This window comes from Echiichthys vipera (assembly GCF_963691815.1).
Source record: "Echiichthys vipera genome assembly, chromosome: 20".
Lineage (NCBI taxonomy): Eukaryota > Metazoa > Chordata > Actinopteri > Perciformes > Trachinidae > Echiichthys > Echiichthys vipera.
In genome coordinates this window covers 24,345,163-24,371,891 of record NC_139845.1, presented here as the reverse complement: position 1 = coordinate 24,371,891, position 26,729 = coordinate 24,345,163, and the positions used below count along the sequence as shown (strand labels likewise).

Below are 26,729 nucleotides of genomic sequence, written 5' to 3'. Positions count from 1 at the left end.
GTTTTATTCACTTTTTTCCAGTTAACTTCCTGTTAAAGCCAGATTGGTAAAAAGCTCAGTGTGATAAACAAAAGCATGCAGCAGTCTAAAGGGACATTCTTGTGGAGTGCAGTAAGCAGTCAGTGTCAACAAAAAGCAGAACAAAACAGAGATTAGTATAGGAGAAACATTTGCAGGGTGGACTGTCGTGGTGAAAAACAGTCCCTCACCTCTTTCTCCGGCTTGTGGAAGTGTTTGACGATGTTGTTCACAGCCTCCCCGATGGCCTCTTGGATTTGGGCTGAAGTCGGCTCTGGAATCAGTAAAAGCGCTGCATTAGTAGAGCCTTTTGTTAGAATTCCATTGCTAGTCAACTGCCAAGGTTATGATAACTTCCTGTCATGTCATCATTCACATACAGTTTACTGCAACAAAGAACATATGAAAGGAGGAACGGTCATTACTCATGAGAATGTTGCTTTAGTGTCAGTTCTGTTGAAGTTAATGGAGCTGAAGAACACCATATCTGTGGTGTTCAACCTTGGACTGAAAAATGTGTGTGAGGGAAGGTTTTGGTTGCCACTGTGTGATGGAGAATTGTTGGGTCTCTATGACAGAGTGTCCTGAGATAACCTTTGTTAGGATTTGGCTCTGTAAATAAAACTGAACTGAACTGAATTGGGGTTTACTGATGTTTTTACCCAAGCGTGCATGTCTGTTTTCCTTGTTATTGGTCTCTATACAGCTTAGCTCAAGACAGCGGCTACATCCTGACACATGAGCGAACTGAGCAGGTCTTATTGATAGAGCTCCATAACTTTAGTCCTCCTGAATATTATTAAGTATCATTACCAGTTTGATGGTTTGTTAGTTATTGATAACAAAGATGTTTTATTACAAACCCCAGTTCACATGAAGTTGGGAAGTTGTGTAAAACGTAAATAAAACAGAATACAATGAGTTGCAAATCCTTTTCTACAGTCAATTGAATACACTACAAAGACACCTTTCCTTTTAACAACACTCTAAGTGTTTGGGAACTGAGGACACTAATTGTTGAAGCTTTGTAGATGGAATTCTTTAACATTGTTGCTTGATGTTCGACTTCTGTTGCTCAACAGTCTGGGGTCTGTGCTGTTGTATTTACAACAATAATAATTAAAATACAGTTTTTCAGCTTGAACATTCAATAGCTTGTCTTTGTAGTGTATTCAATTGAATAAAGGTTGAAAAGGATTTTCATAGTGTCCTTGCACTGCAACAGGAAGTAAACTGGGACACGTTTTGATGTTTGTTTACTGTGAAGTGGTCTATAAGCACAGAGAAGAAGTCTTTATACACAGAGGTTGTGTCCTGGCTGTTAGCACTCACTGTATTTCATTTACACTTTGTGTTCACACAATACATCAATTCACAGGTTACGTTACTCACAAATTTGATCGCTTGAGTTGTGTCAATGTGAATTATGCAAATTTTGTGAGTTTGCGTGCATGACTTTGTATGTAATCGTGTAATTCAGGTGAAACGTCGGTGGTGTGAACACAGCATTGCCTGAGGATTTAATAATTCTCTGCATCACTTCATTCCTTTGAAACATTAAGTGTGGAATGTGCCACTGGAATAGAGTAGACCACTCCTGTGTTTCATTGTTATCAGTAAACTGATACATTTCAAAAAAGGGCTAAGAAAGAGCATTTAAATGGTGGATTAATGAAGTTATAGTCATACGTCGTAAAAAGATCACTTCATTTGCCATTAAGTTTCCTTATTCTGTCTTTAAATGATGAATTAATAATTGATAATAAAAATTTCTAATTCTATTAAAAGTATTCTATTATTTTACTGAAAGGGCGGTTTTACAACTGATCATAAAACTGTAAATGTTAAAGCACAAGCAGTTAGAGACCAAAAAGTCAATACATTAGTTTATAAAACTAAGAAAAAGTAAATCAAACTATTAATTTCATTATAATGTATTTACTTTGACTTAATTAATTGACCATTTAACAGTTAATCTCATCAGCAACATTAAAATGGCTTTTTAAATATATCAGTTAAATATGTCATTTGGTACTAAACTGGTGTCGTTAATATGTTCATTTTAAGAATTTGCTTAAAACAACTGCTTCATTCCAAACGATACGCATGAACAGGTACTTCATTTTCTCTGTGTTTTGTGGGGTTGATGGGGGACTGACTGTTAGGTGTTATTTATCATAAACTCTTCTGTGTATAAGCAGATTGGTCACCAGCTGTGAGCGGACAGCTGTGCTGTATTTCCCCACATGTGCCCCGGCCCTGACAGATACTGACTGTATCCCCGTCCAGACAGTGACGTGATGCTGATGCGTCTGGTCTGGGATGGCGAGCGCTGCAGCGGGGGTGTGTAACAGCCTCTCCCAGAGTCCTCCTCTCCACTGGGCACCACCAGCTCCCCGATCAGGACCCTCTCCAGGCTGCCGTCGTCCACTCCCTTACCAAGCCACCGACCACATGGAAATCTGGGGGGAGACGCAGACGACAAAGATGGTTATTGGGTTTATATAGCTGTATACAACTATAGGATTTAAATTTCAAGAATATTTTTAGCTTTTATAATATTTCTTTAATAATTATTTTCATTATTTTTTTTTAGCCTTTATTGGATAGTCCAGCTGAACAGAGACAGGGAAAAGGTGAGAAAGAAAACAACATGCAGCAAAGAGCTGGACTTGAACCCTCGATGTAGCAGTAAGAATACAACGTTGACACTTGGGGGCTATGCACTACCAGGGGGAGCTGAATGGGGATGAACAACACTACTGTCTCTACTAAACCTGACAGCTCTTTTGGCGTTCACTTCCTACAGAACTACCTCAACTTCAGAACTGTTTAAGGTTTTGTTTTACACCCTTAGTAGACTTTTGTTTAGGCATTCTTGACTTGATTCTCTCAACTTTTCTTTTCCATTTCTGTGTGTGGCTGAACATGGTCCAGCAGTCTGATGCCCTCTTATGGGGATTGGGGGGTGGTGACCTGCTGATTAGGGTCATCTAGCACACACTTTAAACTTACGAGGAAATGGGATTCATCATCATAAGAACAGAGGTACGAACCATTCAGAAGGCCCTATGCTGATGCTTAATTCTGCTGCTATAGGCCGAGTCTGCCGGGGAATAACTCTGTTCCTGATACTCTGAGCTTCTCTCCTCTCCGTCTGTATCAGTCATGTCTCATCAATGCATGTTACTAATTCAACTTCTTCCCCGGAGTTGTTTGTTCTTTGTCTTCTCGCAGGTCGCTGATCATGGTGGTGCCTGCTGCCGTGGTCCTGCATGATGCTTCCTGCTGCTGTTATTACTATTAGACTTAGACTAAACTTCGACTTCTCTTCATTGATCCTTTGGGATGACTCCCACAAGGAAATTACTCATATATACTATCATTAGTCTTATAAATTATAACATATGTAGCCATAAAAACATCATCAGTAATATTTCCCATTGTATCACAGCTGTTATTACCACTACTCATTATTGATCCTATTTACCACCATAATTATTATCATTGTCATATTCTGTCATATGTCATACTGTCATATCACTTTAGCTGCGCTTGTTTCTACTATTCTGCTGTATTAACTGCCATAACATATAAGTCATATTCACATTACTATAAATATTATTATAGTTACTGTTACTTTTGTGGTTGTTTGCATCTCTGGGACTGTCTCTCTGTCTGTCTATGTTTGTATGTGTCTCTCTGTCTGTCTTTGTATCGGTCCATCTGTCTGTCTTTTCTCTCTTTCTCTCTCCTTTTTTTCCCCCCTAACCGGTGCAGACAGATTTCCATCCTCCACAGAGCTGGGTCTGTTCCACGTTCCTGCCTGTTATAGGGAAGGTTTTCATCCTCACTGTGTGCACAACGGGGGAATTGTTGGGTCTATGTAAATCCTAAATAAATTTCCATATCTTAAGTGTCCCGAGATAACTTTTATCTTATGTTATGATTTGGCACTATTAATAAAATTGAATTGAATTTAAGAACACGTAATGAACCAGAGGATCCCAGGATGTGACTCTGCACAGCCAACCACCTAAAACTCACAAATGATCTCTTTTTCTTGAGCTTTTTAACCACACCTCAAAGACTCCCTCAGCAAATGGAGAGCCTGCAGTTGTCGTGGTGATGACTGGTTAAAAGCTCAACAAAAGCTTTTTTTTTGACAAATGACGTTCACACAGCCTGCACTCACCTGTAAGTATGTCCTGTGATCTCATTGCGCACCATGACACAGTCCACCAGCCATTTAGCCAGGAGGCCGGCGTTATCGTGACCCAGCTGCACCGTGGTCAGCTTCCCCAGGTTCTGACACTAAACACACAGCACAGAGAAAAACTAGTTGATTATTTGAATTCATTTCAGCTTGCAAATTTCAAATCCTATTTTATATACTTTATCAGTGAACAATCAGCTAATGTACAATAACTGTTATTACTGCTGCTGTCTACACATGAACATACAAGAACCTCCCTCCAGTTTACTAATATTTCACTGTCTTTTAGTTAAAGGTTGAATGTGGAGAATGAGCAGAACACCTCCATCTAGTGTCTCAAGATCGTAGTGACAACAACAAAAAATAGTTCCAGCAGTCGGGTTGCCAGATTTGTTGCAGAGTGTGTCAGTGATCAGCCTGCTCCATGTCAGTGATGAATCAAACAGGGGAACCACTCATTTGGACTAATCAATTAATTTAACAACAGTATTTAATGTTAGCCAGTCTTCAACTGAAGTCTTTCTGTGAGTGCTGTGGAATCCATTAGCTAGCTCTCAACTTAACATGATTCTTGTTTCTGTAGCAACAACAGACAACCCAGGCAACCAGCAACGCCCAACACTATTGGCTGCTACCATGGAAACAAAACGGGACAGAAAGTCATTGTCGAACCCGTTAAAAAAATTTAACTATTCATTCAGACTAAATTTAGTCACTAAGACTACATTTTTATGAAAATCAATACTTTCATTCTGTACCCCTCAAAATGCCCCGTTGGTGTATATTTATATATTTTTTTGAAATATGGCTTTTAATAAAGATTCTACATATTCAACCTTTAAAGTAAATAGAATAGTGTTATAATAGTGTGGGCTACATTAAACATCTATCTTTAATCACATTCTCTCGTAGTTATTAGCAGTGCTAATCATTGAGATGTAAGGGTGCAGCTGAATTGAAGGTGGTGTTCTATTCTGAAAACAATTTTTAGCAGAGCGACTATGACCCGATCCGAAGCAAAGAGGACAACGATGCCTGCAGAGGAGGCAACAGGAGGACTGGAACAGAAACATTTCAGACAGACAGACGGACGGACGAAGATCATGGGAGATGGATGAGAAGGGAGCAGGTACTTCCTCTAACCTTGAACAAGGCGCAGATGTGCGTGTGAGGCCTGAAAGCAGACTGAGGGAGATGGAAACACTTGTTATGACACAAACGATGGACAATCAAAATGGCGGCGTGGGGATCTCAGAACCAAAGCAACAACATCATCCCTCATGCAAACAGAATCAAAACATCAACATGCAGCGTGAGGAAGACAGCAGCAAGGGTAGATTTATGTGGGATTTGACCATTACAAGTCTATTTACTGTAGACACACTACTTTAATCCTTTCTGCACTCAAAATATGCACTATAGTTTGTGCATGTCCATTCATTAGATGACTGAAATGTTGAGAATAAAGCAGCTCCTGCCTGTCCATAGCTCAGGTAATGCATATTTTATTTTTATTTTATAAGTTAATTCTGGTTAAATACAACTTAGTTCTCATCTGTTCTATCAGTTATGATACCACTGTGCACAGCAGAGTCATGACTGAGATCTGGGAACACTGTGAGATCGCCACAATCAAGTCTTAGGGCGACGGAGACACAGCTGGGGCTGGGTGATCCGTCCAAAATCTTCTATCCTGATACAGGTCATTTCACATCTTCATTATGATATTTGTCACAATATAGCATGTTTTTATCATACTCCTGTGTGAGTTACATACTTACCAAAAAAATTTAAAAAACAAATTAGGACAAATTAAATTTTATTAAGAACTTTAGTACAAAATGAAAGTAACATGATCAAGTAACAATGATCGTAAAAAATAGTCAAGCACTGTCCATATGTTGTAAATGTTAGCTTGACCCAGTTCAGCTGTTTTTCACCAGAAACTACACAGAAAAATATATATGATTCGTTCTGAAGTTTCTCTTGCAGAGATAAGTATCAAACATTGGTATGTGTTTATTTACCCAGCCTTTATTGGTAAACTAACACTTTACATCACATTGATGCTGACTGGAATATTGGACCCTATCAAACCCCTTTAAATGACTCATGCTTAATGCCCTCAGAGCCTGTTCTGATCTTGGAGAGATTGTCCTGATGATGAAATCACATTCAACACACTTTAAAGATCAGTGCTCTGTGATACGTGTAACTGTTTGAGCTCATTGCCTGTTTTATCCTTGTTTTCCCCATCTTTATCTTTGTATTTCATCTTTTGTTTTGTAACTACTTTTGTCTGTCGCACAACAGCAAATGAGGGCAACCTCAGTGAACTTTTAAGTAGTTTCCATAAAGGTTTGAAATTTTTTTTAACTTGTATTATTTTGATGATATAGGTATATGGTCATATCACCCTCATATCATATCATACCTCGTATCAGCCCTACTGTGAACAAACCAACAGTTTATCCCGACCTACAGCACTTTAGCTGCAGGTCAAACTGAAAGTGAGAACACCTGAAGTGTGTCTAATAATAACGTGTGCATGGCTGAAATCTGTGTCATTGGATTTTGAAATTAAAAAGCTATTGAATTTCTAGCACTGTATGTTTATGCATTGTAAACATGTATCTGAATGTTTTGACTGTGACTTTAAGTCTTTGTTTTTCAATGTTTATAAATTTAAGGTTAAACATTTTTTACTTTAAAATTCCATATAAAAAAATTCAAAGTTAAAAAATTCAAGGTGGCTAATTCAGAAGCAAAATAGAATGTATACAATGCCGTTCTTTAACCTTGAATTCATGAACATTGACAAATAAAGAGTTAAATGCAGAGTCAAAACAGACAGTCTTGTCACTGGGGGGGATTGGGAACAATCTTCTCACGAATGGATTGATCAGTATTCAGCCTGTCATTCACAATTATGTGTGGTCAAACATGGTCGTCTTCTTAACTACATTAGTGCTGTCACAGTGGTTACTGTGAGGAAACAGAACGTAGAACGAGTAGGACTTTGTATAGATTATAGTGAAGGTAAATGAAAGGAGAATTAGCAGATACATCGGAATGACCCTTTAATGAACATAAACAATAACATGCATGCATGAGTGTGAAGGTGTCACAGTGACGGAGGATGTAAACAGAGGAGATCATGTCCAACACACAAAACCCCACCACCACCACCACCACCACCACCCAAACAGCACTCAGAGTGACTCAGTGAGAGGTCAAAGGTCACACCACTCACATCAAAGGTCATCTCCAGGACGTTCTTGGGGATCTGCATGATGCCTGAGTCTCCCAGCTCTCCTGACACACACACCCAGGGGTTGGAGGTGGTCATAGCGTTGCTCAGCTTCTTGATGGGGATGATGACGACTCGATACGGGATCACTGCGGGGACAAAAACCATGTCAGAGAGATAAAGACACAAATGCTAGTTAGACTCAATGTGGCTGGTGTAACTGGGTGGATTTCATTATGAAATCCCAGGTTGAGTGCAAACACAGTGCAGCAGGGAGGGAACAGGATGACAGATCAGATACAGTGTGTGTTCATTCATCTGAATAAGAGGCTAAGCTGCTCTGTGAGCTCAATGAGACATTTAGTTTTAAATCTTTGATTTATCTGTAGATGCATCCTCATGGTTGATTCATTCTAAAAGTTTAGACAGCCATTGATCACATTCATCTAGAAGCTGACATCCACCAAATAACTCAGAGGAACAAGCAGGAAGAAGAGTTTCTGGAGGTGGATCTCTGGATATTTCACCGGTGGAATACAGTGGTTTGTAGAAGCCCACAGGAGTCAGTGAGGTTACTACAAAGAACATATAACATCTCTGTTGGAATATTTTATTTATCATATTTATATCATAGTTAAAGTTTTATTTGATTTGCTATTTTATGGCTAACAACTGGCCACAACAAAATAGTTGCAAATCAATTCATGACACAAGTTCTTAATTTGTTCTTAGACAGAAGTTAAGACTTAAAGGTTGAATATGTAGAATCTTTATTAAAAGCTATATTAAAAACACCCACAGGAAGTTTTGAGGGGTTCAGAACGAAAGTATTGCTGTTCTATAAATCAGCCTGACACTATTATGTTGTTGTGTATGTATTATGTAATATTCAACCTTTAACTTATTATGTTTCCTGAATAAGGCATGACCATTTCTCACAAACATATGCAGAGCTGGTCAGTCTGTGACTTATGTTGTGGTAATGTTTGAATTACAGCTGAGATTGGAATTTAGCAGGGAAGCTAAACTCTGATTGGAGAGAGGTCAGAGGTCATATTGAGCTGAGGAAGCACTCACTGATGGTGGTGAAGACGCTGGTGAAGCAGAAGTAGTCGACAGTGTTGAGAGAGAGCAAGTGGAAGAGGAACTGCTCCTTCTCCTCCTCACAGCGCAGGAAGGCGTAACGCTTGTACAGCTTCCTGTAGACACAGCACAGCCAGGTCAGATCAGGTCCAAAGACTCCAAAATATCATTTCGTGGGGCAGCCGGTGGCACAGTGGTTAGAGCAGTCAACCCATGTTAGGAGGCTGAATGTCCTCGAGGCAGCGGCCGCAGGTCCGACCCGCGCCCTGGGCTGCATGTCTCCCCTCTCTCTCTATCTCACCCCATTTCCTGTCTGTCCTATCTAATAAAGGCTTGGGAACTGCCAAAAAAATAATCTTAAAAAAAACAAAAAACAAATATATATATCACTTCACCATATCATTATCAGCTGTTCAAACTCCACTGTCTTCATGTTGGCTCAAGTGCAGCTGACGGTTAGAAATGTATTACTTGTAACCAACTAGAGGAGCGAGGAAGTGAGGAATTCATTCATTCATTCATCTTCAACCGCTTATCCCGGGGTCGGGGGGGTGCTGGAGCCGATCCCAGCTGACATCGGGCGTAAGGCGGGGTACACCCTGGACAGGACGCCAGTCTATCACAGGGCACACAGAGACGTACAGAGACAGACAACCATTCACACCTACGGGCAATTTTAGACTCATCAATGAACCTAACACATGCATGTCTTTGGATTATGGGAGGAAACCAGAGTACCCGGAGAAAACCCACGCAGACACGGGGAGAACATGCAAACTCCGCACAGAAAGGCCGAGGTCGGGATGCGAACCTGTGACCCTCTTGCTGTGAGGCGACAGCGCTAACCACTACACCTTTCTTAATTGATCAAATTGAAGAGATGTGGACATGAGACTTGGTGACTTGGACTTAATTTGACTGAAGTCAGTGTTTCGATGACTTTCAACTTGATTTGAACTTGAAGACTTGACATGATGACTTAAATTACTCGTCTGTGATCATTTTGTTTTCAATTTAAATATTAAAAATGTTCAATGTTATCAGTGTTGACATTACTAGTGTGTGTGTGTGTAACGCTTCTCGGTGTCTGTTAGGGCTGATATTAGCTAACTTTAGCCTGATACAGTCTGTTCCCTCACAACTCCGTCGCTAGCTAAGATGTCCAATGGGGTTAAGTGTGCTTAAAGATGTTGGTAAAAAAATTAAACTAGGGTTTATGCACTCAGGAGTGTGAGGATGCTAAGTTTTCTGTCATGCTGGAGGTGCTTTGCCTTAGATCTGGGTATGTTTGGATTATCAGGGAGGCCAGCCAGAGTTTGAACACCTTCTCCTTGCACACTCTATTGGCCTCTTTTATTTGTTTATTCAGCTTGTTCTGAATTGATTTTGCACTCAGTCCTGTTCCCTGAGGTAAATGCTGTTTTCTTTTCATGAACGTGACTTTCAGGACTTTGATGATCCAGGGCTTGTTAGAAAAAAACTGAACAGATTTAGTGGAACCTATCATCTCCTGGAAAAAGAGGATGTGCTGAGGGACAACTCCCAAGAGATGAAAGGGAAAGAGAGATTAACAGCACCTTCAGAAGGAGTGCAGTTATCCAGTAAAACAGCTTTCATGTCAAATCTATGGATCTCTTCACACTTTATGATATTCATTTTGTTTGGATTTTCACAATGGTGTGATTTGTTTACAGTAACTCATGTTGTGAGACATGTACTGATATTAGTAGCCTACAGTTGCCTCTCAGAGAGCGAGTGTATGTGGTCGTGTGTGCGCCCATCGTGTGTGCGCTCACTTGGTTAAGGCTTGTCCGGACAGCAGCTTTTTGAGATGTTGAGAGAGCAGCTTCTTCTCCAGGGACAGACGGATCCAGGCTCTCGCTCGTCCCACATCTGTCTTTATCTCTGACATACTCTGGATATGCCTGAGGAGACAGAAGACAGAGTGGTTTTCACAGGGCAACAATACAGGAATCAGGACACCATTGGTATCATAGCTTCTACACGGTTATGAAACTGTGACGTTATGTTATGGCAAAATGCGCTAATCCTTACATCCCTACTCCTGTCGACTGTTTATATAATAAATCACCTGTTTTGGGCCAAATAAATAACATTCCTGGAGTATAGTGTGGCTTTACCTGCTTATCATTCTTGGATTGGGGGAAAAAAAAGCTTGTTTGTATTTAAACCAATCACAATTGTCTTTGGCGTTGCTATGCCTGATAGTGGAGATGGCAGAAGTGAGGAAAAAAATCCCAGCACTGTAAGTGGTGAGCCAGACTGAGGAAGAAACATTCAGAAGCAGTGGCATTTTTGCTTGAAAAATTCAAAACAATGCAAATAGTTGCCAACATATTTTCTTTGATTTACTAAATGTTCAGTCTAAAGATGCCACTTTAGAAAGAAGAGCTTGTTCTCCCTTCCATGAGCTGTCAGAAATCCTTTCTGAAATCAGATCACTGCAAATGGGAAATAATTGCTACAGTACATGTAATCTCTTTGATTACCTGTTTCTGTAATAAAGTAATGAAATACCTCATATCCTGTATGAGAGACACGCGCAGAGACGGCATCGCTATGGAACAGTCAGACTTCCTCCTCTCAGGAACTTGTGACACTGTGGGAGAGAAATACAGGATATGCTGGCTTTGTTAAAATCACACGTTTGTTAGACAGTGTAGGACAGACAGTGTGTGTGTGTGTGTGTGTGTGTGTGTGTGTGTGTGTGTGTGTGTATGTGTTTGTGCGCGTGTGTGTGTATTACCTGGTGACTCTGCCTGCTGCTGCTCCAGCTTCTCTTCTCGAGCCTGGTAGTGCAGCAGGTGGGACCACAGGGCCGACTTCCCCTGAAACATCAGAGAAGTGTGTCAGGGAACCAAAATCACAATACACACACGCACGCGCACGCACTGTCTGTCCTGCACACACACAAAGACAGCTAATGCACTCGCTGGTGAAGGGAAAGATTATACACACAAAGAGGATTCATCAGGCAATAACCTCTTAGCCTCAATATCCAATATGCTCATACAAACCTGATTAAGTGCAGTGTGTCTATACTGACAGCACCTGTGGGTGTGTGCCTTCGCATTGCTCTATTATAAATCTGATTAAGACATGCACAGCTTTATGAGCTTTACTTATGTTTCAAGTGTGTGTGTGTGTGTGTGTGCTGACCTGTTTGACCTGCAGCCCATGGCTCCAGATCCTCTCCAGCAGGTCACACAGGCTGGCAATCAGAGTGTTCTCCTCCAGTCCAGTGATGTTGGCCTCACCGTGGCCCATCTCCACCGCCTCCCGGCCCATCTTCTCCACCAGCATGCGCTTGGTCTGGACACAGACAGACAGACAGGCAGACACACAGGCACGCACACACACACACACACACACACACACACACACACACACACACACACGAAAACCCACACACACACACACAGACAGACAGACAGACACACACACAGACAGACAGACAGACACACACAGGCACGCACACAGGCACGCACACGCACACGCACACGCACACACACACGAAAACCCACAGACAGACAGACAGACAGACACACATAAACATTGTAATTATTATCATAATATAGAATCACAATAACTCTATGGTTTGACGGGATAAACTTGATGTAAACTTGTTGTTTTTATTGTAGAATCATGCCAGTGTTCTCTGCACAGCGTAGCCATGATTCAAACTCAATATTTCAAAGATACAGAGAGAAATTGTCTTTCATTCTATTTCAAACTCACTTATATTTTTATAAGAGTCAGTAGCGTACCTCTCATACCAGAAGAATAAATTGCATTATTAATCAAATCTTTTATTGTTTCCAGTTCCAAAGAAGATGCTCCCTCTGGGAGCAGGCTGAGTGACAGTGACTGGCCTCATAACTAAAGACAGAGATTTATAAGATCTAAAGTCCATGCAACACGAGACACTGCCTTTGTCTCTCCCTGTATGCATCATTTATGAGGGATGTGTGTGTGTGTGTGTGTGTGTGTGTGTGTGTGTGTGTGTGTGTGTGTGTGTGTGTGTGTGTGTGTGTGTGTGAGACTGAGGCTGCATCCACACTGCTAGGTTTTTGTTGAAAAACGCATGCTTAGGGCTGGACAATATGGCCAAAATCTTCTATCCCAATAGAGGTCATTGCATATCTTGATGCTGATATATAGGATATACAGGATAGAGCGAGCTCTCTGGTGATTCAATACATAACAAGTCTATATGAAATAACCACATGGTATTTTTGTATACCCATGTGTGAATTTAATACCTAACAAATGAAAGGTATTAAGTATTTTCTCCTTTTATTAACAACTTGAGTTCAAAATGAACATAACCATTTTAAGTCAAATTATAGTGAAAAAAATAAATACATTTGTAAATTTGAGTTAGTATGTGTTTCTTATTTTCAATTTAGACCACCTAATGTATCCTGATATATGATTTTATCACCATACGATTCTACTGAAAGACGCTATCAGATCACATATAATTAAGGCCAGCCCTGAGTTTACCTCGCATCCACAGTACTCCAACATTTTCAGAGACACTGCTGATACAGTTTTGGTTTGAAAACTCCAGGTTGTGTTTTAGTGTGGACGGGCAGAAACAGAGATGTTTGTAAAGGATGACGCAGACTCCCACGTCAGTCACTCTTATCAGTTAGGTAGGCTGACAGACCTGACTGTGATTTCATCCTTTCTCTTTGTCATCACTTCCTCCACTGATGGATAATGCTCCCTGTCCCTGTGACCACCTTATACTCATGAGTTACTTTCACTAACACTTCCACCAGAGTCAACAGTCCAAGAGAAGAAATCTCTGCTCTGACTCGTCACTGCTGTTGTTGTTCCTCTCAACTATTTTCTTTTCAACCACAGAGTAACCGCAGGTCGGAGTGGAACCCGTGGTGGCTGCCTCGAGGACCTTCGTCCTCTTTACATGGGGTGACTGCTCTAACCACTGTACCACCGGCCACCCCATAACAGCTTTTTTAACCACTAATACTGCTCAAAATAACAGCAAACCTCTGCAGTAGCATGAGAAGAGTCCCTAAACAGAAAACAAAGCACCAATGGGCTCCTTCCTTTGGGATTGAGTTTGGTAATCCACTTGAATGGACTTTACTATGAGAGGAGCTGGTACAGGGGCCAGTAGGTAAGTCTTTAAAACACTCTTTAAATAAACTCTGTGTTCTCAAACTACGTTGTTGGTGCTTTGTTCTCTGTGTAGGGATACATCAATAGTTGTTACATGAAAAAAATTGTCTCAATGTATTATTTGATGAGTGGGAAGACCCTGGGAAGATTTTATGACGGAATTTCACTTTAATATGGATGCAGATTATTTCTCATACAGAGCTAAAACACAGAGATTTGTGTGGACAGAGATTGTTTAAGTTTGGAAACGCTATTTTAGAATGAAAACGTAGTGTGGCTGCATTAGGAAAGGTGTGAGGAGGTCAATGAGAGACTGCACTAATGAACCACAGGTCATTTTTTAAGGGCAGGGACATGATGGGCTTTTATGTATCACCTTCATGCGACACTCCTTGAGCAGCCCCTCCACGAACTTCCAGTTGGTCTGGGCGATGACAGCAGGAGACAGATCAGACAGTTTGGGTTGTCGAAGGTTCTTTCCCAGGCTTCGGGCCTCCTGCATGTATTTCTGAAGATCAAACAGAACCATTGAGTAAGTTCTGGAGAACATGTACTCTGGTCAGACACGAACACTTGAAACTTGTTGTAAGAGAAATGCTTAATGTGTTGCATAGCTTTGAATGCACACACACTAAAGGTTGAGACATTAAACCTTGTACACACACACACACACACACACACACACACACACACACACACACACACACACACACACACACACACACACACACACACACACACACACACACACACACACACACACACACACACACACACACACACACACACACACACACGCACACACGCACACACGCACACACGCACACGCACACGCACACACGCACACACGCCTGCTGCGAGTTAACTATGTGTCAAAAACGCTCGCTTCCACCTGCACAGATGCTTCAATCAGTCGTTTTTAAAGGGACACACTGTTAAAATTCAACACTTGAAAGGAGTTATGTGAGTTAGGAAGACGGGGTGTGACAGAGGAGAGGAGAGAAAGCCGGTGTGTCCTTTAAGGAAGGGGGCATGCTGGGAGGTCTCCCACTGAAGCCATGACCGAAGTACCACCACTTTTCCACAGTGTTCCACAGCTCAGAGTAATTCCTTGAAATAAAAGCTTTCCATTTGCTCTGCTTTTGATTGGTGCTTGTTTCAGCTCAGAGAACCTCACCTGAGTTTATGACAGTGAGAATCTAGGCTTAACTCTATCTATTTCAATGGAATTGCTGCTACCAGTGGATTTGCCCGTGGAGGTGACACAGGAGCTGCTGTGGACGGAGGCAGCAGCTGCAGTAAAACACACTTTAGTCACCTTAAAAAGACCCCTCCTAAAAACGCGAGTATCAGTTTAAATGTGCGCTGTATTTAGAATATTTTCACAGCTTTACCTGCTGTCCGACAGCCCTTTCCTTTGGCACAACATTTTCTAAACATATTCCTACACAAAGCACAGCTGTATTACTCCACAGACCAGCTGTTTGAGTCATACTTTAAACCATTTATGGAATAAACAAATACAAGAAAATTAGATTGAGTGATTATAACAGGAATGGTGAAATAACGCTCACTGTAGGGACAAAAGGATGCCTTTATGAGCACAGTAGAACAGAAGAACTTCTGCAGAGGGACACGGACCAGCTGTAAGAGAAAGTTTCTTTGGAAGCTGGAGGAAAGCTCTGACAGCAGGTAAAGCTGTGAAAATGTTATAAAATATAAAATATAGCGTACATTTCAACTGAAATGGATGTTTTTGGGTTGTTTTTTTGTTAGATTGTTTTCTGGCTTTGTATGCCTTTTATTTGAGAGTACAGCTGAAGAATGATAGGAAATGGGAGAGAGAGAGAAGGCTGGTGACATGCAGCAAAGATGGGTTGAAGTCTAACCCGGGCTGCATGTGCTCATTTTTGAAGTGTCTAAAATACACACTTATAGCTGCAGCCCCCTTCCTCTGGAACTCACAACCCACACACATCCATGACCGCACCGACCAGCACCTTCAAATCACTCATCAAAACCCATCTCTTTAGAATTAGCTTCAACCCCCAATAATTCCACTATATCATTTCTATTGCATCACTTCTTCTTTTTAAATGGGCCTGCTTTTGAGCCATTTTATCATTTTGCATCTTTTTACTGTAAGTTACTTCTTAAATATAGCCTGCTTGTTTTTAATGTACTCACTTGTAGCCTGCTTGTTGTTATTTGTACTTGTTTTCAATGTATTGATTGTTATTGCTTTATGTAGTGTCTTTGAGTACCTTTGAAAAGCACTAGACAAATGTACTTGGTAAATGTACATGTACTTATAAAGCGGCCTTTCTAGTCTTCTGACTAGTCCAGGCGCTTTCACAGTGTTTGTCACATTCACGTTTAGACTAATAAAATGTATTTTTATTATTATTTATGAGCTGCAATTAATTAATACGATTTTATATCAGTTCAGTTGATTGCAGAAACTAAAGATATGTAGATGAGAACAACTACATCATTCAAACACAGCATAGGTGGGACATTCCAGGACTGGAATTAGAATCCCATTTTTTTGTCTAAAACCTGCAGATAATTATGCAACTGCCAAATCAAACCCTACTTTTCATTCCCTCTTTATGTTGGTAGTAGTGGAGGATTCAGATTGCCTACCTGGGAACTAGAGATTTACAGGAATACAATGTTCACTGTTCACTCTCTTTACACCGTATCAGAGCTGGATTATGCTGCTAATGCTAACACAACATCAAAGTGTCAAGTATGGGGTGGAGGTATGGAGGGATCAGAGAGAGGAAATCCACAACACAGACAGCCCCACCACATACCAGGCAGGACGCAGAGGCAGATTTTTTAGGCGGTTTGATAGGTGGAGGGGACGCTTTGTCCCACTCCCAAAATGCCATGGAGTTCTGCAGGACCAGACAGCCCTCCACCTGCTGAGGAGGAGGAGGAGGAGGAAGAGGGGAACGACCGGAGCCCCGCCCCCGACAGGCACAGGACACATGAGCAGACAGGAGAGCACAGGAACAAAAGAGAAGAATGGAAAAGACAACAGAAAGCAGCATGCACATGAAGTCTTCAAAACAGATGAAAAAGAAACAAAGAAAGCTCAAACATAAAGCAACAGGAATTCAATTACAGAACAAAAACAAACTGAAAGATGACACCATGAGACGTACAGAGAAAATACAGACATGTCTGTCTACATGTTAGAGTACAGAGGAGGGGAGGGGGCACTCAGAGAGCAGGTTATGGGTTGGTTCTGTGAAGGTTTCTCTACCTCTTTCAGGTCATTGTCCAGGCCCAGGTGCTCCGTTTGTTGTCTGTGACGGTCTTTCCTCCGCTGAGCTGTCGCCGTCCGATGAGACCATCTGCAACTCAAACAATGTGGAATTACATTAGTTATTTTGAAGTCCTTTGAAATAAAATTTATTAAAACTTTGCCAGTCACAGAAACTGTCTTGAAATGTTGTCAAATCATTGATTTCTCCATGACTCATGTGTTTGATGCACTTTAAAGAATAGTTCCACAGTTTGGTGAATAAGCATGTTTGCTGTTACAACCAAAATATGTACATGTAGCTTTTTCAAACGCGGAAAATCCTGCTATAATATGTGATAGACTCCTTTCCCATTGCCAGTAGATGGGCATGCCTCACCAGAATATCTATGTAGGGGTTCAACACTTGGCCAAATGGCATTAAAATAAAATCTCAGATTTTTCCGCACCACACGCATTTTATAATTTAAAAAGATTTTTTCTCCTTAAAAACAAATTAGTATTCAATTTTTCAAATAAGTTTTGTTTTTATTTTAAATGATTAATAAATGCAAACAAACAAAGAGACTTCACTTGACATCACTGACGTATGTGCATGGGTTGCCGTGGTGTCAGTAACCACATAGCTATGCTGGTGTCTTTACTAAAGCTAAATGGGTACAATGTAACTCAAAGTATTAATACGCAAGATACCTTGTTTCTGGCGGCCTCTGTGGCAGTAAGATGTAACTGCAGTTGAGCCTGTTCTTTCAGAGCCTCCATCTTGTTGTTGCTGATGTTCACGGTCACTATTGCCTTTTTCTTTTTTCTCTTTTGTAAACTTTATTGACACACATTCACCTCTCTACTTTCAGTCCGTCCCCTATATGTTCCCCTCTTAAATCCACGGATACACATGTTCCTATTACACTTCTGCCCTGACTACAAGCCTGACTCAGAAGTAGGAAGTTTCCAATTACAAGCATAAGCATGGATTTCACAAGGTGAAAGCTGACTCACTTGTTATTGGTTGGCCCCGTGTTGAGCACGTCGGCCTGCAGTTTGGGGAAGAATCCCTGCTCGTATTTGCCCTGTCCGATCTTCATGTTCAGCAGATGTGGGTGGATGGCGGTGTGGTCGATCTTCATCAGCCGCTGCTCAATGGTCTGAGCTGTAGGGGAGACCACCCTCATTTAGAGCTGAGTGTTGGAGGAAAACTGATATTTGAAAATAATATATTGTGGCTATCCTTGTAATAAAGTGGAAAGCCACTCTTCTGACGTGTAATGAAGAGGACTGCTAAGCCTGAGAAGACAGTTGTATAATGTCTTCTGTGTGTCTGAAGGAGTTATGTTAAGTTAAGTTTTTTTTTTAAATAACGTTGAACAGAAATATGAAATGAACAGTGTAAGTATAGAGTATAGATAATCGTAATTTTAGCAGTCATTTTACTGCAGTCCATATCATCACAGAAAACCAAATGACTGCACAGAAAAACCAAACTTGTCATTCTTTTCAGTTAGTTGATCATATGGATTATATGACATTGTACTCAATGTACAAAGTCAGAGAGCGGAGAGCGCTTTCACATGGTAAAATTATTGACCAAAATTGTTCCCAGATCTCGAAACCTAAGACATAGTAAACACATTTCCTTATGTAAACCAATGGAGAACAAGACCTGACAAACCAATGACCAATGAGAAATCTCACGCACACACGTCTAACGAGCATGCATAACATAACATGCTCTGACAGCTGCTCATTAGGACTTCAAAACAGGTTGTTTTATATCATAAATCACAGATGAAGTATGCTCCTCCCTCTCTCTCTTTATTTGATCCATTCATTTCTTCCTCTCTTACCTCAGGGCTCCACAAACACACACAGACTCACTCTTCCTTCTGTGTCCTTCACCTGCTTTATCTTCTCCAAACACAGCGAACGCGCTGCATTATCGGTCGTCTGTCAGTGTAACTGCTTGTTGTTAACCTGTCTGGGTTATGTTGCCCTGCCCGGGCGCTGAACTTGTTTTGTGTCTGATTGAAGTGGTCGGACAGAAGCTGCTGCATTTATCTTAATACTGGAGTGAGCAGTGAGTGTGGGCACCGGAGCGAGTCGCCACAGGGGAAGGCAGGCGGAGGTAAAGGCCTATTAACTGGATAATTGGGTACATCAATGCACCATCGCCCCCAAATAAGCTCTCCATCTGCAATTAAAGCTTTACATCGCTCGGTCCATTGACATGAAAGAGTGCAGGTCACAAGCAGACGACATGCACGCATACACCAAAAGAATGCAGGGATCTGTAGCAGAGCTAAAACACCCTGCCAAACTGAGAATATTGAGCCAAACTGAAAGTTGACACAATCACTGTTTGTTCTGTCATATAAAGCTACAGTAATAGCTGTGTTTTGAATATTATCATGTGATATATCAGACACATTATATAACAGCTTATGAAGCTGCTTCTGTATGAAATGGTGAATTAACACTATGGCAGTCCATTAGCACTTGGCTCAGGAGCGACTGTACCTTCAAGGTGCCCTTGAGCAAAGCACCCAGCCCCCAACTGCTCAGAGTGCTTTTCCATGGGGCAGCCCCCTCATTTTGACATCTCTCCATTTAATGCATGTATACAGGTCCTGTTTGTGCGTGTGTAATATGATAACAGTCACCTTGCAGGACTAGTAAAGGAATGCTTTCTTTCTTTCTTTCTGGATAATTAATTGTGGATGTAAACAATACACACAGTATACCTTGTGACACAATATATAGATAAATAAATAGATATTTTTGACAAATGATGCTTCTTTGCTTTCTTCCAAGAGCCAGATGAAAAAATAGGTATCAATCTTATGTCGGCAGGTTAAACTTGCGCTAATCGCTATTATTTTCATACTAAAAATGAAGAAAATAATTGATTTGAAAGGTGTCATTGTGATGAGAACGTACACCACCAGATCCCTTCAGCTCTATGTAGCATTTTAGTGTTTTAAGAGAAAACACTAATAAAGCCACTGTGCACTACCTGCTCAGCACCAAACAACAGACAAAGTTAGCGAATAGCTGGTGAACACAGTGGAGAGTTAAAAAACTAAAGAGCCAGATCTTTTCTCAGGAGTTAGTTGAGACCAAAAACAGACTTATGTCCAGTCAGTGGCAAGAAAAGTGACTCCAAATGAATACCACTATTGTTCCGTGTCTGCTGAAAGTGTAAATAGGCAACTCTTTGCTTAATTGTTAGCCATAACATCTTATTAAGTAGATAATATGTTAGCGTTATCTTAACATTGTATTTCACTGCCCCCAAGTGGCGAAAAAAATAAATAAATCAGTAAATGCAACAGCTTAACATGTGTTGGGTAGGCAAATGTTTTTCCTTTGGACAGAGCCAGGCTCCTGTTTCAGTATACCAAAGCTAAACTAGGCTAACCATATCCTCTTCCAGTAATTCTTCCTACATACATGGAGACATACAGTGTGTGTGTTTTAGAAATAGCAGTGACCATGCAGTTAAGATGAGTGAGAAAAATCTGGCTAACATAACCGAACCACATTATAGAATTAATTAAATCCAACCTCGTCTTGAATATACACAGGTCATATATTAGCAAGTTAGCATTTGTTTTGTCAGTTGGTTCAGTTAGCTATGCAACAGGTCCACCAGAGGCGTGTACTACGAAGCCTACTGAACATACCCAGGGTTTTTCTGGATAACCTCGATCGACAAATATGAAACTCGCAATCAGGGTTAAATGGTACCACGAAGCTCACTTTCGGGTTTCAATGCGCATTGTATCGCGTCATTTGACTCACCCTTGGATAGATCAAGGGCCGCATATTTTCTTTTTTTTCAAAAAAGAATAGCAGATTGTGTAAAGATTCTGCATATTGTCTAAAAATAACTATGCCAAATGCATAATTGATCACCATTAATCCCAATAGAGTGATGCTGATTTAAAAATGCAAAAACGTCCAAACTGCTTTATTTTATATTTCAGGGAATGCAAAACGGTAATACACCACACTGGCCATAATTCCATAACCTTTAGTAAATACGTTTTCCATGTGATATAAAAGTAACACTTAGACGCACAGCACATGGAAGACTGACGCTCTGCCTCCACTCTACACTGTCTCACAGAGCAGGGAGTTTTCTTTTACCTCAAAGACTATAAAATCCTTCCTTGACAGTTTGAGTGGGCAAAAAGCTCTGAAACGTCACAAACATATTGCACAATTAATTGAGCGCAGCTACAACCCTGCTGATAGCACAGAACACCGGATATTTGCATGATAATATGTTCTCAGGGCAAAGTATCACAGTGAAACAGACACACTGCGCAACACTAAGTGCACGTCTTCTTTGTGTAACATTACTTACATCAGGCCCAACAAGGACGATAAAATAGTGAAGACCCTCTGATGAGAACCTGTATCTCTTAGAAAGGAGGTCTAGTCTGCCCTGAGCTTTAAGGAGCCGATCTAACACCAAAGTCTACGTCACTGAGCTCTAAGTCTGAGCTGAAAACCTCCTCAGACCAGGTTTGGTTGAAAGCATCAGTTAGAGAGCGACTTTTCACCCCTCTGGCAGTTAGTGGGTGTAAATATATACGTAAATAATAATGAAAAATAACAATTTAGTAACAATTAATCTCTACGTAAGAACTTTTTGGTGCGGTAACACTTATGTCATAGCCAGGCCAACTTTAAACTTATATACAGCTAGTGCAACCTGCTCCAGCTTTGCAACAGTGACATCAAGAAAGAAAATCAGAGTCTCATGTTTTTACAAAATCACATACACTTGCAGTCCTACTCTCTGCAGCCTCATAGATTCCCTGTTGGCCTCCACCAGTCTGACCTGGCCTCCTGCTACACACGCATTTTCAGCAGAAATTAAAGGCTTAAAGAAGGGAAACTCAAGCAGCACTAATTAAGGAAATCAGGGGGAAAAAAGGCCGAACCACACTCTTGCAGTAGGACGATATCAGAGAGTGTGTGCTTGTGCTTATGTGTGCGGGAGAGAGAGTGATAGAGTGTTTGCTGTGTGATGTGAAGAAATGAGAAATGTGGTTTTCTGGTCACTGGGGAGAGCTGAGCTGCTTCCAGACAATAGATGAGAGACAAGAGGGCACGAAGAAATGGAGGAGGAGGCAGACAGATGGATGCAGAGTGTTAATGTGTGTTTTTAAATTGCATGGCACAGTGCAGTCCTGTCTGACCTCGGTTAATGGACGATTGGTATTCTTTGAAGGACGGACGGACATGTACAGCATGCTGATCAATAAGCTCCTTTACTGCTGCCAATTCCAACCACTACTATTCTCGATAGGTCTCTTCAACTACTTTTGTTTCCATTTTAATGATGTTTTATGTGTAATCGTGTGAAGCAAACCTCACTCGACCACGTGCTGTGCTTACCAGACTCCTTGAGGATGGAGCACCTCTGGTAGCTAGAGGAGCGGAGGCTGGGAGCACGGACGTTGTAGAGGCGGGCCTTGTCGATGCGAGCGTCAAAGACGCGCAGCAGTGGCTCCTTCTCCTCCCACTGGGACATGATCTTGTTGTCGATGAAGGTGGCAAACATCTGCGTCTCAATGAAGTGGGAGAGGAAGGGCAGGTAGGGCTCCGGCTGGTCCGACAGGAACGAGGCCTGGAGATACAGAAATATATGTACTGTCAATTTACAGATATCAGCCACAGGTGCAGCCTGTTGAATGAATCGCAAAACTGTTTTGATAATCAATTAATACTGTAGTTTTGAGTCATTTCTATTGAAAAAAATGCTAAATTATTTGATTTCAGCTTCTCGTTTCTGGTTTCTTTCCTCCTCTAACAGAGTAAACTGAATCTCTTTGAGTTGTGGACAAAACAAGACATTTTAGGACTTCATCGTGGGCCATTTAATGAGAGTTTATGGACCAAATAACTACCTGATAATAAAGAGAATAATCAACAGATTAATCAATAAAGAAAATAATTGTTAGTTGCAGCCCTAATATAAAGCATGGGAAATAAGGGGAAACTTAGTTTATGCACACTAAGCCAGCATTTTTCTCACTGAGAAACTGAGCTTTTTCAGATAAATGTAAAAAGCATTGTTTTTGGGCTGATGGGGTAAACAACAACAAACAAAAAAAATGTAGCAGTGAGGTTAAAAAGTCAATTTACTTATTTTCTTATGATCCATCATTTTAAATGTCAATATAGCCGATTATGTGCCAGCACTGCCATCTATGCTGATTTTGTCAGATGCCTTTGCAATCATTAAATAATGTTGTTCCCTCAGTTGACAGAAGGTAACATTAATGAGCTATCATCAAATCAACGTTTCCTGTTGATTCAGCTGAAAAATATGTAAATGAGGCCAATTAAAGTGTGAGTTGGTCTGTATTTAGCACAGAATAGATGATCACAGGGCTGTCTGTCCCACTGCTGTGGCTGGGATGCACAGATTTGTTGCCTGTTTATGTAATGTGGATGGAGATATTTACAAAAATGACCTGAAACGTTGATGTACGTGACTTTTCACAGGTAAATTGACTGATCAACACCATATTATCCTCTGACATAAACATCTCATGGTCTCATATCAGGAAGTCTAATGATTAGTCAAACCGCTTTAACAGTCAGTCGAAAGTTTTCCGATATGATGTGAAGAGCTTTTTCACAGAACACATAATGCAGAAAACAATGGTGTTATAGCTTTTGGGTTTTTTTGCTTTTAAAGATTAGGAATTTATTTCTATTCTTTATTTAAATAGTCAGCAAATGACTGATACCGATGATGTTTGTTTAGCTCTTTATTTAATTTAAATGTTTTCTTTATTTTCTCTTATTACCATACTGGTAATCTATATATCAGTGAATATTTCCCTCTAAAATACACTCAACAAAAATATAAACGCAACACTTTTGTTTTTGCTCCCATTTTTCATGAGATGGACTTAAAGATCTAAAATTCATACCAGATACACAATATTACCATTACTCTCAAACATTGTTCACAAATCTGTCTAAATGTGTGATAGTGAGCACTTCTGCTTTGCTGAGATAATCCATCCCACTTCACAGGTGTGCCGCATCACGATGCTGATCTGACATCATGATTAGTGCACAGGTGTGCCTTAGACTGTCCACAATAAAAGGCCACCCTGAAATGTACAGTACATTTTTTTGCTTTATTGGGGTCTGGGGACTCAGAACCAGTCAGTATCTGGTGTGACCACCATTTGCCTCATGCAGTGCAACACATCTCCTTCGCATAGTGTTTATCAGATTGTCAATTGTGGCCTGTGGAATATTGATCCACTCCTCTTCAATGGCTGTGCGAAGTGGCTGGATATTAGTGGGAACTGTTACACGCTGTCGTATACGCCGGTCAAGAGCATCCCAAACATGCTCAATGGGTGACATGTCCGGTGAGTATGCTGGCCATGAAAAAACTGGGACATTTTCAGCTTCCAAGAATTGTGTACAGATCCTTGCAACATGGGGCCGTGCATCATCTTGCTGAAACATGAGGTGATGTTCATGGATGTATGGCACAATAATGGGCCTCAGGATCTCATCACGGTATCTCTGTGCATTCAGAATGCCATCAATAAAATGCACCTGTGTTCTTCGTCCATAACAGATGCCTGCCCATACCATAAGCCCACCACCACCATGGGCCACTCGATCCACAACATTGACATAAGCAAAGCGCTCACCCACACGACGCCACACACGCTGTCTGCCATCTGCCCTGAACAATGTAAACCGAGATTCATCCGTGAAGAGAACACCTCTCCAACGTGCCAGACACCATCTATTGTGAGCATTTGCCCACTCAAGTCTGTTACGGCGACGAGCTGGAGTCAGGTCAAGACCCCGATGAGGACGACGAGCATGCAGTTGAGCTTCCCTGAGACGGTTTCTGACAGTTTGTGCAGAAATTGTTTGGTTATGCAAACCAATTGTTTCAGCAGCTGTCTCAGTGGCTGGTCTCAGACGATCTAGGCGGTGAACCTCCTGGATGTGGAGGTCCTGGGCTGGTGTGGTTACACGTGGTCTGCGGTTGTGAGGCCGGTTTGATGTACTGCCATATTCTCTGAAACGCCTTTGGAGACGGCTTATGCTGGAGAAATGAACATTTAATGCACGAGCAACAGATCTGGTTGACATTCCTGCTGTCAGCATGCCAATTGCACGCTCCCTCAATGCTTGTGGCATCTGTGGCATTTTGCTGTGAGACAAAACTGCACATATAAGGGTGGCCTTTTATTGTGAACAGACTAAGGCACACCTGTGCACTAATCATGATGTCAGATCAGCATCTGGATGTGGCACACCTGTGAGGTGGGATGGATTATCTCAGCAAAGCAGAAATGCTCACTATCACACATTTAGACAGATTTGTGAACAATGTTTGAGAGAAATGGTAATATTGTTTATCTGGAATGAATTTTAGATCTTTAAGTCAATCTCATGAAAAATGGGAGCAAAAACAAAAGTGTTGCGTTTATATTTTTGTTGAGTGTATAAAGTATTTCTCTTAAAAATCCTGTATTGGTCTGGCCTACTAATGACTACCAACATAAATAACATATTCTCCTGCAAAAGATCAACATAGAAAAGCCTTTCCTAAACAAAAGCCTTGTTGTCACTTAAGTTGATGCAAAATACTGGAAAAACAGTATAAGGTACAAATATTATCTATTCACAACTGTGCAGTAGATGGCATTTCACCAGGGATATGTACTGAATGTAGTATACAAACACTGTCATTTCATTTAAAATCCCTACACTGCACTGCACTGATCATTATTTATCACACAAGCACACATTTCTACCTGAATTTCTTTTTCTGTGTTACACAAACACACACAATCCAATTTCACCTTCATGGAACAATTGAGATGACTATTTCCCAGCTTTTCACTGTTTATATCATGGGCACATTGTGTCTTCTCTCTTTGCACTAAGAAGACAAACACCTAGTCCTGATTTTCTTTGCACACTGTGTGTATGTGTTGTGATTTAGTCACCTTGTCAAAGTTGTGCATCTGCTCCCTGTTGGTGAGCCAGGACTCCAGGTCTGGGGCGCTCTGGATGACAAAGGCTTCGTAGTCTGCGAACATGGTGGTGAAGCGGCTGGCGAACACCTCCCTCAGCTGGATGTTCAGCTTGGCGTTCCTTAGCTCCTCCTCTTCGGCAGCTGTCCGGCCCCCTTGCCCCTCAGAGCCCTGAGCTTTGACTACGGCCCTCAGGGCGTCCACTCGGGCCACCGTCACCCCGGTGCGTTTGGTGAGCGCCTGCAGTCTTTCCAGTGTGGCGTTTCCCTGCAGCAGCTCCAGCACGGCCAGCTCCTCCCCGCCAAGGTTGCCGTTTCGCCCGTCGTCCTCCAGCTGCCGGAGAGCCACAGTCTTACGCTCCCTGCCGGGGGTGGAGGGGGTGCTGCCGGGAGCGCTGCCGGGACTGGTGCGGGTCCGTGGCGGGGCCCCTGTGATGGCAGAAATGCCAAAGCTAAGCAGCACCTCGCTGAGCTCCTGGATGAACTCAGTCTTATTGGGGAACTGGGGAAAGTCCTCTGGAAGCTCGATGTAGTGGTTGTCAATGTCCACAAAACACAGGTTGGCCTGGGAATGGAGAAAGTATGAATATTATTTATTCAACTTCTTTTTGGCAGTTTTCAAGCTTTTTATTAGATAGGACGGAAAGGAAATGGGGTCAGAGAGAGGGGAAGACAT

The 26,729-nt window shown here is 41.4% G+C and overlaps 1 protein-coding gene across 2 annotated transcripts in view; it reads right to left on the bottom strand.

Annotated features, from left to right (window-relative positions):
- Positions 1 to 26,729, bottom strand: part of LOC310962806 (DENN domain-containing protein 5B-like) — a 107,395-nt gene that overhangs the window by 5,201 nt on the left and 75,465 nt on the right. For both annotated transcript variants that reach the window (XM_083935382.1, XM_083935383.1), the window contains 14 exons: positions 26,028 to 26,618; positions 22,420 to 22,651; positions 18,013 to 18,163; positions 17,014 to 17,104; positions 14,116 to 14,247; positions 11,748 to 11,900; positions 11,335 to 11,416; positions 11,106 to 11,187; positions 10,364 to 10,492; positions 8,562 to 8,683; positions 7,488 to 7,633; positions 4,214 to 4,332; positions 2,293 to 2,480; positions 210 to 292 (listed from right to left, as the gene is read on the bottom strand). In XM_083935382.1, coding sequence (XP_083791508.1) covers positions 210 to 292; positions 2,293 to 2,480; positions 4,214 to 4,332; positions 7,488 to 7,633; positions 8,562 to 8,683; positions 10,364 to 10,492; positions 11,106 to 11,187; positions 11,335 to 11,416; positions 11,748 to 11,900; positions 14,116 to 14,247; positions 17,014 to 17,104; positions 18,013 to 18,163; positions 22,420 to 22,651; positions 26,028 to 26,618 — 2,301 coding nt within the window. The remainder of the gene's footprint in view (positions 1 to 209; positions 293 to 2,292; positions 2,481 to 4,213; positions 4,333 to 7,487; positions 7,634 to 8,561; positions 8,684 to 10,363; positions 10,493 to 11,105; positions 11,188 to 11,334; positions 11,417 to 11,747; positions 11,901 to 14,115; positions 14,248 to 17,013; positions 17,105 to 18,012; positions 18,164 to 22,419; positions 22,652 to 26,027; positions 26,619 to 26,729) is intronic.